The following is a 13,384-nucleotide window of genomic DNA, read 5'->3' on the forward strand; positions in this document are numbered from 1 at the left end:
TGTTTTCTGCCTGCGTCTGAGTGACTCCTATTGACACTAATAGGGCTTTGTGTACAGTTGGGAGAATAAGCTCTGCAGTCTAATACAAACTTGTGCCCTCAGCTATTTAAAACACAAACTTTTTTTCCTCCATTGAGTGAATTAACTGCAGTTACTGCACCTATGTAGCTCCTTGTTTTATGAATCTTTCCTATGCACAGCCTATGGCCTAATTATGTAATTACGTCTCTTGGGTGGATTATATTTTTCTTCTCATGATTGTGTCTTTACCCAAGAGACTGGAAGGGTTCCAAGCCTTCCCTTTCCCTGGGTAAAAACTGTTCATCTCTTTCGTGTTTTGGGCTTTTTTTCATGAACTTTGCATTGGGTGCATTCGGTAGGACCGGGTGGGGAGAAGCCAGCCTGGGGATGACAGTTTGTCACAAGACAAGGGACACAAAAGGGACCCTTAATGATTTGCTTCAATGATTTTTTCCTTGCTAAAAGCTGGTGTGCATTTTCTGGGCTTTTGGTGATTTACAGCTCTCTTATTTTTTACCTCCAGTGTGTAGATTGACACTGCTTTGGAGTGACATCTTGGTGCAGCGTTGTATTGTCTGAAATCTGTAACAGAACAATGAATATTTCTGCTTCATGATGAATGCCTAGCATTATTCAGTCCCTGCATAACAGCTGTTAAGTAGCCTTAGGCTGAGGTCTCGGCTCCTTTACTATGGCATACATTTGGCTTCCCTGACTTCAGCTTCACAAGCCTGTAGATAAATTCACAGTCAAGCCCATATCAGTAACTTCTAGTTAGCAAGTGATCCACAGGACCAAATGGGATGAAATGCAGGAAGACATCCAAACAGAATCTAAGAAGAATTTGTGATGAAATTCAGAGGACATGTAACCTGCCATTTTTGTGGTGCGAGATTGTCTCCTACCGCACATACACAGAAGCTTCGTGTTTCTGCCACCCCTTAGCCTGATGGAAAGTCCCTTTTCAGTAGCGTTATCTTCTTCTCAATTGCAGCACTGAGCCCAGAGCCATAGGCAGCCTCAGTTACTAGCCCTGAAGTTCAGAGAATTTATTTGTTTGCCCCTTCCAGCTGTAGTTACTCCATGGAGTGGGTGCTCCATGGATTGACTGATGCTAAGTGCACTCATGACATAGAGCAAATAGAAACCACGGTGGTATTTCATGTTGGGCCATCACCCTCCATTCTGCTTGGGATGACCTGGCAGATGTGTTCCCAGCAGATGAGAGCTCAGCTTCTTACTTTCATGATCTTTCTGCCTTCCCTTGGCTCTTTTATGGAGACACCTGACTCCATCGTACTTCTTGTTGTTAAAGCAAGAGCAGAAAAGATAGAACTCGGTGATGACTGAAAATAGCTAACCCACTTGAGAGTGATAAAAGCATCTGTTGAAAATCTGGTAACCAGATCTCCTTGGTACCAGAAAAAACACACACACACACACACAAAAACTGGTGGGTGGTGTACAGGGTACAAAGAAAGGGAGTCCCTGAGTGTCAGCATCTGGCAAGGCCACGTGTAGTATAATCTGATTAGTTTTCAGTTCCACACCCACAAGATGAAAGATAAAAACACACACCCCTCCTCCCCAAAGGAGGTAAAAATCTTTAAGCATCAACACCACATTTACATTCTGCAAGTCAGCCTCTTCCATGGCCTGATTTACATCTTGACTTCTCCAGAGGAGCAGTGGAAGTTCAGTGATGAGGGGTGAGCTTATGTCCCTTTCCAGTTACCACATCCAGCACACTCAAGATTGCTTTGCTTTGATCTGAAAGACATTCCTTCGTTTAGTTTAAACTGAAGTGATTAAGCTGGATATGAAGCCTTCTCACATCTCCTGCCATGCCTGGGATGTGATAATTGAATGTTCACTTCTATGGACCATTTTAACATGTTCTGAGGCTGTCCTGCCTGGGCTGGCTGAAGCAGCAGCACAGACACTGGCTGGATGGCTGCAATTTGCAGGGACCTTACTGCACTTTCTCGGTACTATTTTCTGGTTTGGTTCACGTAAAATGGCCAGAACTGGTACTGGAGTGGATTAATGGCAATGTTTTATGTCTCCAGAAACTAAGACTCAGGTTGGTGTTCAGCTTGAAATAGCTGAGTAGCAGTGAGAGACTAGAATATTGCTTGTCATTTTACAGCAAATAATAGATTTCTAATATCTAATGTATTTTGTACTATGACCACAGACAAATCAGAACAGCTTGTATAGCTTCTGTTTATTCATTCTTAATTTTTCTCTTTCCATCTCCTTGCCTGTAACCTGATTGATACCAATGGCTGCCAGGTCCTATTCTTATTCAGTGACTCCTGGGACAGCCTCAATCTTTTTCACTACATTTCACATCCAAGACTCCCTATGTCTGTTGCCATTTTGTCTCTCTCCAAGCCCAATTCATTCCGCAAAGTCATCTTTGTAACAGAGCAGCCTGCACTAAATGAGTGTTGTAGGGATTGGGATATCTGCAACAGTGGTTTATTCTGTTCTTTATGTAGCTTTTATATTGCTTTTTAATATACTCACTGCTGCAGCAGATCACAGATTCTCCCTGAGCTATCCACACTTGCTACCCTAATCTTTTTTCCTGAAATAAAATTACGCCTCATGATGGAGACCAAGGATACAGCTTTTCTTAGTGCACTCCCCTGGGATCAGGAATTTCTCTGTCAACGGACACATATATCAATGAGAGATGAAAAGCAGCTTGTGGAATGAGTTTTAAACATGTATCACCTATTTCATAGCTGCTGCTTATGTGCTACTCAGAAGGCGTTTTTAGAGAGTTTTCAGCCCATACCTCATGGCTGCTCTGTATTTAATAGGATTTTTTTTTCTTTTTCTGCACAGGAATCAGGGCAAGAGATTTATTTAAGTTGCCCATGCTGTTCTGTGAGCACCTCCTGAATATGAAGGTTTTGTTGATTTTCCTGCTTACTTTCAATGTGAGCACGTCTTAGCTTATATGAAAGCATAGTAACCCATAACGTGCGAAGCTGTAATGTAATCTCATCTCACTGGGACATTTCACTGGGGGAGTGTGCCTCCTTCTGTGGATCTCTTTGCCACAACATGACTCTGTGTTACAACCCTAAATTTTAAGTGTCCAGAAGGCGAAGGCAAGTCTGCCTTTGGCCCCTTGCTGGTTTCTGAGGACTTGCAGTTCCATTGATGCCTGGGGTCTTCCAGATGTACATATAGTTCTTTCCCTACATTTTTATTTGGGGGGGAGGTGGCAAAACCCAAACCCACACATCTCCAGATCATTTAAATTCAACCAGATGTGGGAATCTTTCTTCTTATTTCTTTCTTGTGCCCTCTTTTCTTTTTTTTTTTTCCTCTTTTTTTTTTTTTTTTTTCCACCTGCCTATACTGAAGTGCACTGCTACCTTGCTGAATTTGGACTTTCTGTGATAGACCTAGTTCATTATAATAATAATACCCAAAATTAAATATAAGCTCTTTTCTAGCAAAGGTATGCTGAGGCAGACAAACAAAGCTGGGAGTTATCATGCACAGATTAGTACAGGAGTGGTGACCTATATAACAAGTGTTCACTGGGTTATCTGAAGTCAGTAAAAATAGCTTGTGTATCATTTTGATAGTGATTCTTTAGCAAAAAGGGCACTGTATGAATATAGTGCAGGATTTTTCTATGAAAACAGAAGATAAAATTCACTCTGGGGGTACCTTCGTTCCCAGATAAAGTCAGCCCTGGTGTGTGAGGCCAGAGATAGGCTAATCATGTTTGTCTTATTTTGAGCCCTCTTGAATTTGCCAAAATATGATTAGGAATTACTAAAAGGGAAAAGGGGAGAGGAAGGAGATGCTTTTAAAAAACAGAGTGGAAAATACAAGTGGCAAAGGAAAAAGCAAATACATAAAAATTTTGGAGGAAAAGAAGATGGAGAAGGAAAATCCCAAGAGAGTACTGACTGCGTGTGTTTGTGAAAGTTGTTTCATCAGATTTAGCAGCACCCAGCTTGTACAAGTTGTAATTTAAATAGATTGAAAAGATAATGCTAAAGACTACCAGGTTAGATGTTATCCTGTTAATTAAGCTGCCTTCACAGAGTTTTTACAAGCCCACCAAAAATCATTCCTGATTTAAAGTGATTGATACCTCCTGCAGGGAGAAGTAGCCACCCCTGCAAGCTGTAATATAGAGTAGCACCTTCTCCTTAAGGAGAAAGCTCCCGCCTACCCCTGTACTTCTAGACTGAGTCATCCTGGGCGAGAAAAATCATACTTCAAAGTGCAGAATAATGGGTCAGCTAATTATTTTTTTTAAATTGCCAGAGAAGCTTCTCCAAAATTAAATTCCATCCAGTTTCTTCTCAATCTCCCATCCCGAATCCTTCACTTCTCTATCTAGAACCGTGATTTCGCAGAATGTAGTTTGGATTTAGCTGTTTAGTACTGACATCACTTTGCCTACGTGTCCTGTAAGCACCATGGTCCCAGTTGGATGATGTGAATCTGTGTACTTCTGTGCTGTGGTGAGAGGTGCCATAAAAAGAGATTTCTTAAAAAAGTGGCAGTCTGATGGTTCACTCTCAGACTCAGTCTCAATTCAGGCCTCATTTATGCTTTTAAAATATATTAACCAGTGCCAGAAATTATTCTCTGGCCCTAAGACCTGTGGGACAATCTGACCATGCCTTGCAAAGCTAAACTCTCATAGCCTCCAGACAGATGGCTGTGTTCACACTGCTGAGTGACAGTGTGGATTATCTCAGGCCACTGGGGATCATTAGGAAGGGTTCAAGCACATACCCTACCAGAGACCCTTCTTATTGTTAAAAGCAAAAAAATACCCTACCAGTTATTGCTTATGGCTGTGCCCCAGCACTGCAGGGATGGGGACAGATGTGGTTCTGGGTTGCAGTCAGGGGCTTGGGCCCCTGTTTCAGCTTTGCCAGAGGCTTTTTGTGTGACCTTGGTTGGTAACTTAGGGTAAGATTCATTCCATTTAATATTGACTAATGGTGAGGGTGTCTAATTAAACTAGTCATGTGTGTTCCCTCTCTGATCAGAGAAGGAAGGGAAAGCAAACTCAGGTGGTGAATCACCGCATTTTAAGACTGGTGTCAGAGACAAATGAGATTAATTGCCCTCTGGAAGTAGCTATTTCTTTCCATTAACTGTAGAGGAAGTCTACATTAGAAGAGTTTAGAGTTTAGACTAGATGCCTGATTTATGAATGGCTAAAGTTAAGTAAAATTAGTCTTCACCTTAATCTTTATGCATGCCTGTTTCTCTATATGTTGAATGATAGAAATAACACCTTCTGTGCCTCACATTCGAAGGTGCCATTGGGCCAGAAGTGTTCTCTAACTACTTCGGAAAGAAATTAAACCCAGGAACAAAAATACAGCAGAGAGAAAAGCCTTTACTCTTGAAACATCTCAGTGATAACATGAACAGTACCACTTGTGACATCCTCTTGCTTTGGCCATTTTTCCCCTTTACATGTTGGCAACTGAGCACCCACAACTGAGTGTTCCCAGTGTGGCCATGAGACATGAGGGCAGTTAGCCTGTTTTGCGAGAGAGAAGTAGGAGCACTGAGGAAGGTTGACCAAACAAGGGAGTGCAGGACCCAGTCTTGGCGAGCAGCTCTGAAGGTTTTCCTTGCAGTATTGCTCTTCTCAAATGACAGTGACTGTTTATTTTGTAGAGGAATGAAAGCTAATGACTAACTGTGACAGAGTTAAGGAGAAGAAATGTAAGGGGAGAAAAAAAGCTTGCATTTTCATAGCAAAAAAATCCACAACATATAAACCAAGCATGGAGTAACTGTCCCAGCTGATAACTAGTACTTACTTATGTGGCATGCTTTTGGAAAAGAAAGTTTGCCCCTTTAACTACATAGTGTAGTTAAAGAAGCAAAAAAAAAAAAAAAGACAAAAAAGGACCTTGTGTGGGTGTCCTAATAAGTGCTTATTCTGATACAGATTGTAACATGTTACAATTCTTTATGGACACAGTTGTGATCAATAAGGCTTTCACCAGCGCAGCCATGACCCAACACAATTCCTCCCACCAATTTCACTGTGTTATTGGGGGTAGATGAGATACCTATAAGTCCGTTAAATCTAATAACAGGTCCTTAGAAGCCACTTTGGGTTTTTTTGGGGTGTGTTAAATTACTAAATCTTGTTATTAACGCTTTTATTTTATGATTTGCTATTTCCAGGGCACAGACAGAAGCTTGATGACTCTAAACCTAGTTTGTTCTCTGAACGCCTCAGTGATTTAGGGCGCATTCCTCATCCCAGTATGAGAGTAGGGGTCCCGACCCAGAGCCCACGGCCCTCTCTGAACTCTGCACCAAGTCCTTTTAATCCACAAGGACAGAGTCAGATTACAGGTAAGAGACAGAACCATAGGTTTGACTTGCTTAGGAAACATTAGTAATTGCTTATGGATATTTGTGTCTCAACTGTAGTAAAAGAGGCTGTTACAGAGTGAGAGATGTGTTCCAAGCAAAGCTAGGTGGGAAGTGGATTTTTTCTATAGTGTTTGAAGCTGAAAATGTCTTTCTTTATCGTCTTGCCATAAATCAAAATAATCAAAAGTAGTCAATCTGGGCAAATTGAGGAGGAATCTGGTGAAATCCTAACTAACTGCCACGTTGCTCTGTCTTCTACTTGGTGTGTGCGGTAGTACATATTAAGTGTGTAACAGAATGAAGGTTTTTATTCAGCCTTTTTATTTTGCACTCTTGTTGAGGGAAGCAGCCAGCATTTAATGGTCCTTCTATTGGAATAATAACACAATCTTCTTACGTGGTGGTTTCCTTCTAGCACCAGTGCTGACCACTGTTACAATAAATGAACTGGGTTATGGAGAAATCTCCAAAGTTTGCTTGTGAGGGTTGCATGCAACATTTATGATTGCATGCTGAGAGACAGATTTGATTGTGCTGAGACAAATCATAAAATACCATGTGTCACAGATTATAAGACTGAAATAAGATGTTTAACTGCGGCTATGCCAGAAGTTTGCAACAAAACTGTGAAGCCTACAAAATACACTGATTTTGCCAATTATTTTTTTTCTAAATTCAGAACTGGATAAATTTTTCAAGAGTTTCAAAGTGATCTCTACCTAATTTTGGCCATTTCTACATATTTGCTGACATTTGTGTCTATGCAGGATGTGAAGAGGTGTTGCCCCTGAACAATTCACTTGCTAGAACTGTTGGAGAACTTCACCTAGATGCCAGTCTGCCAATAAAACCCTTGGCTCAATTTACTAGACTCCTTTAAAACTCAGTTTTGCTGTGTAGTTGCATCTGCACCTGGAGTCCTTTGCCAATACCAGTATTCCTTTACTGGTAAGCGCTCCTGGTATAGACATAGTCTTTGAGTCAACCAGGGAAGATTTCTGGTTTCATGTTTCAAGTGGTTTTGACATGATACCAGCTGAAACTTAGCGGTTTTAACAAAGTGTTGTGGCTTTCTTCTTCTTTCTTTTTCTTCTTTTTTTAAAGTTCAACTGGTTTATTAATTTGCAGTAAGAAAGAGAAGTACGTGGGTTAATTTGAACCCAAAGCACTCGGAGAACTGAAAAGAAAAAAATTGTTCCCATGAGCTGTGGCAAAGTTCTCCCAGATCTAGAAGTCTACCTTTAGTCAGTGTAAAATATTTGTAACACGTTAAATATGTCTGTAGTACCCATTGCGTGCTACTTGCTGCCCACCAGCTTCCCAGAGCAGGTTTTTTGGCTGGGCTTAGTGTTCTGTTCATTGGACATATGAAGTCAGAGCTCTTGTGCATATCATTTTCTTGGTAAGAACTGTCAGACTAAAGCCCAGTATTTTTTCTAACTATTGTCTTCTGTCTGGTGATGTTTGTTGACACAGTTCCTGAGAAAGCAAGGGGGAAATCCAGGGATATAATCAGCTTTTTTTTCCCTTCTTCCTTGTGCCTCCATAGTTTACCTATTGTGCAATGCAATATCTAGGAATGAAGGAGGGTGAAATTCTTTCTGACCCCATCTGGTGATCAGTTTATGCCCTGAAGCACGAGAACTGAGATCCCCTTGTAATTTTCTTCCTTGCTAAGTGTAACCTCATATGTTGCTCTCATTCACATAAATGCCTTCTGTAGAAAATGTTCTGCTGGGTTTGATTAATAGGGTACTTCTCTGCCTCGTTATGAATCAGCAGCAGCATTTACAAACCCAGGAGGTGAAAACTTTAGATGAGTTTTAAATAAGCCTGACTGAAAACAAAGCTGTGTGGCATTTGCTGTCTTTTCTTGAAACTTAAGAGTTCAAAGTGCCAGCTGAGACTTCATCAAGACATGGAAGATGCGTTGCTGGTTGAGCAGAGGAAAGGGAGCTTAACCGAGGAAGGCAGGCTGACTTTTCGTTCTATTGTGAATTATGTGCTTCTCTTGCTGGATAAACTCATGGTCATGGGGTACTTCAGAGTCCCAAATTACTTTCATTTCTCAAAAGCTGTGAGGACTCATTTTCTTATTAAAGCTTGCAGTGCAGAAGTGGTCTAAAACAGTATTTGCCAGGTTAATCCCCACCCTTGTCTCCTCCTCAATTTAGAACAGACAAACACCCAGCCCTCAAAGGCTACTCTTAGTTTTCTGGTAGCCCTCCCATTTAATAAGGTGATTAGTGTGGCATGTTACATCAGTGCGAGCTCTGTGAATTGTGCTGGCTTCCCCACGAGGCTTTTTGGTGCTTTTCAGGACGTTGATTGTAATCTGTAAAGCTCAGCATGCTTTGATGTTCCACCAAAGTGCTGGGATGCTTTTTGCAGACAGTCCCTCGAGTTCTTCTGGAATGAATGGATGCTCCTTGCCACACAAACCATGCCAACAAGAGACAAAGTTGATGCCACAGAGGAGAAAACTCTTTGATCAAGTGTTAAGTGACCATGAAGAATTGCTAAACATCCGCCTGGTGTGATGGTAGGGAGTGAGTTGTTTGGGCTGTCCACCTCCACCAGTTTCCTTGTTGTGGTGCAGTATTCAGTGAGAATGCCGCTGCCTTCTTAACATGGTCACTGTGCTGGTGTGGCTTGAGTATGTACTAAAAGGAGAACAGACCCTTGTCTGAAAAACAGGATTTTTTTTATTACCTTTATAGGAATTAAGCAAGCATTCCTTTAGAAATACCTTTGTTTCTGAATCTTTTTACCTAGTAATTTAGGGAAAATAATTAATTCCTAATAACTTTAACGGTAAATACTGGTTTCCTACGACATATAATTGCTAGTAAGCACATAAACTGTTTTTGTTTCGTTCCACTTGAGGTCTTGCATAGCTATTGCATGATTAAACAGAAATAATATTGAAAGGCTGTCTAGCCCACACCTGAGTCTGAAAGAGCTCAGCACTTCGGGGGTCACTCATATATTTCTTTTCTGTGTCTAGGTTGTGTTTATTTTCCTAGAGTATCAGAGTGCAGGTTGTACAAATCACAGCAAGTCACAGGACCGGGCTGTGGCAGTGTAAGGCACAGAGTTGCCCTCATTCAACATGGCATTTTAAGTAGGACTCTGCAAAAGCAACATCGAAGGGTGATTAAAAAACAAATCGTCCAATAAGCAGATGCCTTTGCTGAGGCAATGCAGATTCAATTTGAACCCTGCTTGCTGCCCATAAATCATGAATCCTGTCTGTTTGCATTTGGATACTGGTATATTTGCCTGTTTTATTTTTCTCCCCTTTCCCTAACAACACTCGCACGACTTGCTCGTGTATCCAATTACATTCCCATTCAGACATTGAGCTGTTGCATCAGTGTTGCAGTATAAAGCAAGGAAAACTGTTGTTTTTCTAAAATGCAAACAGTGAGGGTTAGCTTCTATCAGCCAGGAAAAGCCACAGCACGAGGACCCTGGCAGCTGGGGTGCGGGAACTATAAAGTGGGAGTTAAGTGAGGTTTCATGCTCCGTCACCACTGTGGCACCATCTGATCTATAGGCAACCTGTGACTTCCATCACTGAAATAACAACACTCAGAAGCAGGTCACGCTTTTTGTTTTTTCCTCCTTCTCTCCCCATCACTTCAGGGATGTTATGCTCATCATTTTTAGGGTTATAGGAAGCAGACTGAAAGGCTTCAGAGCTGGATTACCTGGAAGTTAGTGTGGGGACCCATCTGTCCTCCAAGGCCATGAACTGGAGGACAGGTTTGAAACAGAACTGTGTAGCTGTGATTAGACCAGCACTGTGCAAGTGCCCTGCCAGGGGTTGACTGTGTTTTAGCTGGGACCAGCATCACTCTGAAGCACACATGGGTTTGTAGCTGGTGTACATGTACAGCCATCTGAGAGACGTCAGAAAAAGTACTTGGAACAGATAATTCAGAATTAGCCCAAGTAATGAGCTTATAGGGTAAACCATGCCTTCAGCTCACAGTAACGTGGAATAAAAGCTACGAGGCTCATCAGATGAAGTGGTGAATTTGAGATTTCTGCTGCCATGAACACAGGGGTGGCTGCAGTCTGCAGTATTTTATGTAAATTGATTGCATCCTTCAGGCGACTGGCGAGTTGCCATTGTGAACCTCCATTTGGTAAAGCATGTGCCTCTCCTATTAAAATATTCGTTTAACTTTATTTTTTCCTTGTCCTTTACAATTTAGTTGCCCTACTGGCATGACTTGTTCAGTAGTTTGTTTTTTGTCTATCTTCTAGAAATGTGACCCTTGGGGAGGTGGGAGGAGAAATGGTTGTAGAGGTTCTTCAGGCCAAAATCTGGTCTCAGTTATGCTTCTGTACATTGGCTCCATGTAGCTCCATTGGATTTGTCTTCATGGATTGAAGTGGGCAATTCAGATCAAGCCCTAGGCTTAATCTGAATCTGGTCTCAATTATGCTTCTGTACATTGGGGTGTATCTTCATTGGATTTGTCTTCATGGATTGAACTGTGCAATTCAGATCAAGCCCTGGGCTTTTAAAGATACGTAAGAAATAGTCCAAGTAGAAAGCTGCATTTTGTTGTTGTTTTGCTGGAGGTTGGGGGATGTTACAGCAGTAGTTGGATGCTCCCGCAGAAAGACATTGTGGCTTTGTTAACATCAGAAGTGAGGATACTTGCCTCAACTGTTTACCAACGATAACTCCAGGCAGCTTGTTTTTCAGTACTGCAGTAACACTAATACAAGCAGCAGCAGCCAGTGCTAGAGCTGATGGCTGGATTTAAATGAGAGAGGTTTTGCAGAGTGCGTGCATGCGACGTTGGGGTGTTACAGCCGAGGAGCTGTGGGCCTGTGATTGTGCTCTGATCTTCCCACAGCTTGGGAAATGGGAAATTGATTTATGTTCCTACAGTAAATGTGTTTGCTTCATAATCCAGTGCTAAAGTAGTGGAAAAACTCATTCTTCAGGGCTGTTTATGTTTTTTTTTTCTTCTCTTCATTGACACTCAGAATATTTGCATTGAAGGAAGTCACGTTGCTGTAGAGCCAATGTCATCATTGGTGGTAGAACTGGTCACTGGGGCTTTTTTCATTCTTTTTGAGTTTCATACAGTGCATCCAATCTTAGACTGATTTTTAAAACCATTGGTCTGTTGTACATTGATTCAGTCAGTCCGAGACCACAAAGGTCAAACCATGTCTATCTCCCACTGACTCTAAATGTGGCAGTAACACCTTGCAATACTCCTGCTTCACCAAGGTTTACCTGGAAGCTGAAACAGGACTGAGCTGTACATGCATTAGTTTAGACCTCACCCCACTGACTTGTTTCAGCCGAGCTGCGCGCAGGCTCTCTCAGCATACACACGATATGCCCTGTTGTGAACAAATATGCTGAAAGCCGCACTTTTCTTCACACCCACACAGGCATAACAGAAATGTTTACAAAAGGAGGACTGCTCTTAGGAATCTCTCCAAAAGTTTCAAGTGCAAATGCCAACTCAGAGTGGCTCTCTGACTCCTTTAGCTGCTGTTAAATGCGCTGCTAGCCCTTCCCCATGGCTGCTGTATGGGAAGATGGGGGGCTTTCTCCCAGGTTGTTTGCTGTATATTTATATTATTTTCCTTTGTTTTGGAGGGATTCCTATAGGGAGGAATCCACATTTGCTTTGCTTCAGAGCTTTAAGTTTCTCATCTGCCCTGGGTTTTTCTCAATTAGGAAGATGTGCTGTGCCTGCAGAGCACATGGTGATGTGGGTGATGGTGCACAGCCCCTGCCCTACAGGGACTCAGTGGACATGCATAATCCTTACAGCTAGAGCAAATGGAGAAGCTGCTCTCTGGTGTAGGAGGCCAAAGAAAACCTCTTACAGGTCTTCTCATGGGTTCTTCCCTGCTGGTACATGCTAAGTAGTCACTACACCCGTTCCATGCCCAAGTCAGTTGAAGGTGACCTTCCTAAGGACATTGTGGTGTTTCCTTCAGTGTGTCCGAGTGTTCCTTCAGAAGCGTCTGTATGGATCTGCCCTGGAAGTGCTGTTCTGGCATCTGGAACTTCCCTGTGGTACCCCCAGCACCTTCCTTTTCCCAAGGAGGTTTGGTTTGGTGACATGCAGGACTCAAAGAGATGGGCTTGGTTGGGCCTCAGCAGCCAAAGTCTCCGCTCCAGCAGCATTGCAAGGAACGTCTGTTGGTGGGACCAAAGGGTGCCATGTGGGACCCAGCTGCATGTCCGCCTTCAGGGACTAGACAGAGCAGCTTTAGACTCTGCCTCAAGACATTTTACTCTGGGGATTGCGCATCACTGCTGAGGGGGGACGTTTACCCTGTGGGCTAGCGATCACCTTTGGGTTGGCAAAGCGAGCGCGTTTCGCTGCTCTCTTGCCTCACATTCATGCAAACCTTGGCCGCTATCAGTCAGCAGAGGCTGGCTTTAGGGCATTTATTCCAGGGTCTGGTGAAACTTGTACCTTCATTTTCTGTTTTCCTAACGGGCCAGGGATGACTCTTGAAGCCAGTCAGCCCCAGGCCAAAATTCCCCACCCTGCCTCAACCATGACCTCAGCCATGCCTTGGTGTGGTGGAGTCTCAGTAGCCCTCCAGCCTGGGGTACTGTGATCTTCTCCTCAGTCACTGAGTTCTGTTGCATCATCTGGTGTTTGATTTGGGTGAGGATTTTCATCTATATTATTTCCTTTTCCATGAGAAGACATGATTTAATTCTCCTGGAGCTAAGTTGCTCACACTCTGGTTTCAGAGGGGCTGAAGTTTGCAGCTGAATAGCTGGGTTGGAAGCTTCCAGCCAAGATAAGTGCCCCGTTTAGAGCGTGAGGTAGTCAGGGAGTCCTTGCACCTTAAAAAAAAAAATCACCAATTAAATACGCAGTATATAATTATTGTCCTTAAACTTAGGGAGAAATTGTGTGACGTGGAGGTAGGGTTAAGTTACCCAAGTCCAATAGGA

General features: G+C 42.6%; 1 protein-coding gene across 5 annotated transcripts in view; it reads left to right on the forward strand.

Moving 5' to 3' along the window:
* The window catches only part of RUNX2 (RUNX family transcription factor 2), a 161,445-nt gene that overhangs the window by 46,295 nt on the left and 101,766 nt on the right, over positions 1-13,384 (forward strand). For 2 of the 5 annotated variants that reach the window (XM_057427509.1, XM_057427511.1), the window contains exon 4: positions 6,226-6,399. The exons of the other annotated variants lie outside the window; for them this stretch is intronic. In XM_057427509.1, the coding sequence (XP_057283492.1) occupies positions 6,226-6,399 (174 nt within the window). The remainder of the gene's footprint in view (positions 1-6,225; positions 6,400-13,384) is intronic. 5 annotated transcript variants of the gene reach the window in all.

This window comes from Pezoporus wallicus, unplaced genomic scaffold (assembly GCF_028554395.1).
Source record: "Pezoporus wallicus isolate ANWC-B61680 ecotype Strahan unplaced genomic scaffold, APGP_CSIRO_Pwel_v1 contig_6464, whole genome shotgun sequence".
NCBI classification, from domain to species: domain Eukaryota; kingdom Metazoa; phylum Chordata; class Aves; order Psittaciformes; family Psittacidae; genus Pezoporus; species Pezoporus wallicus.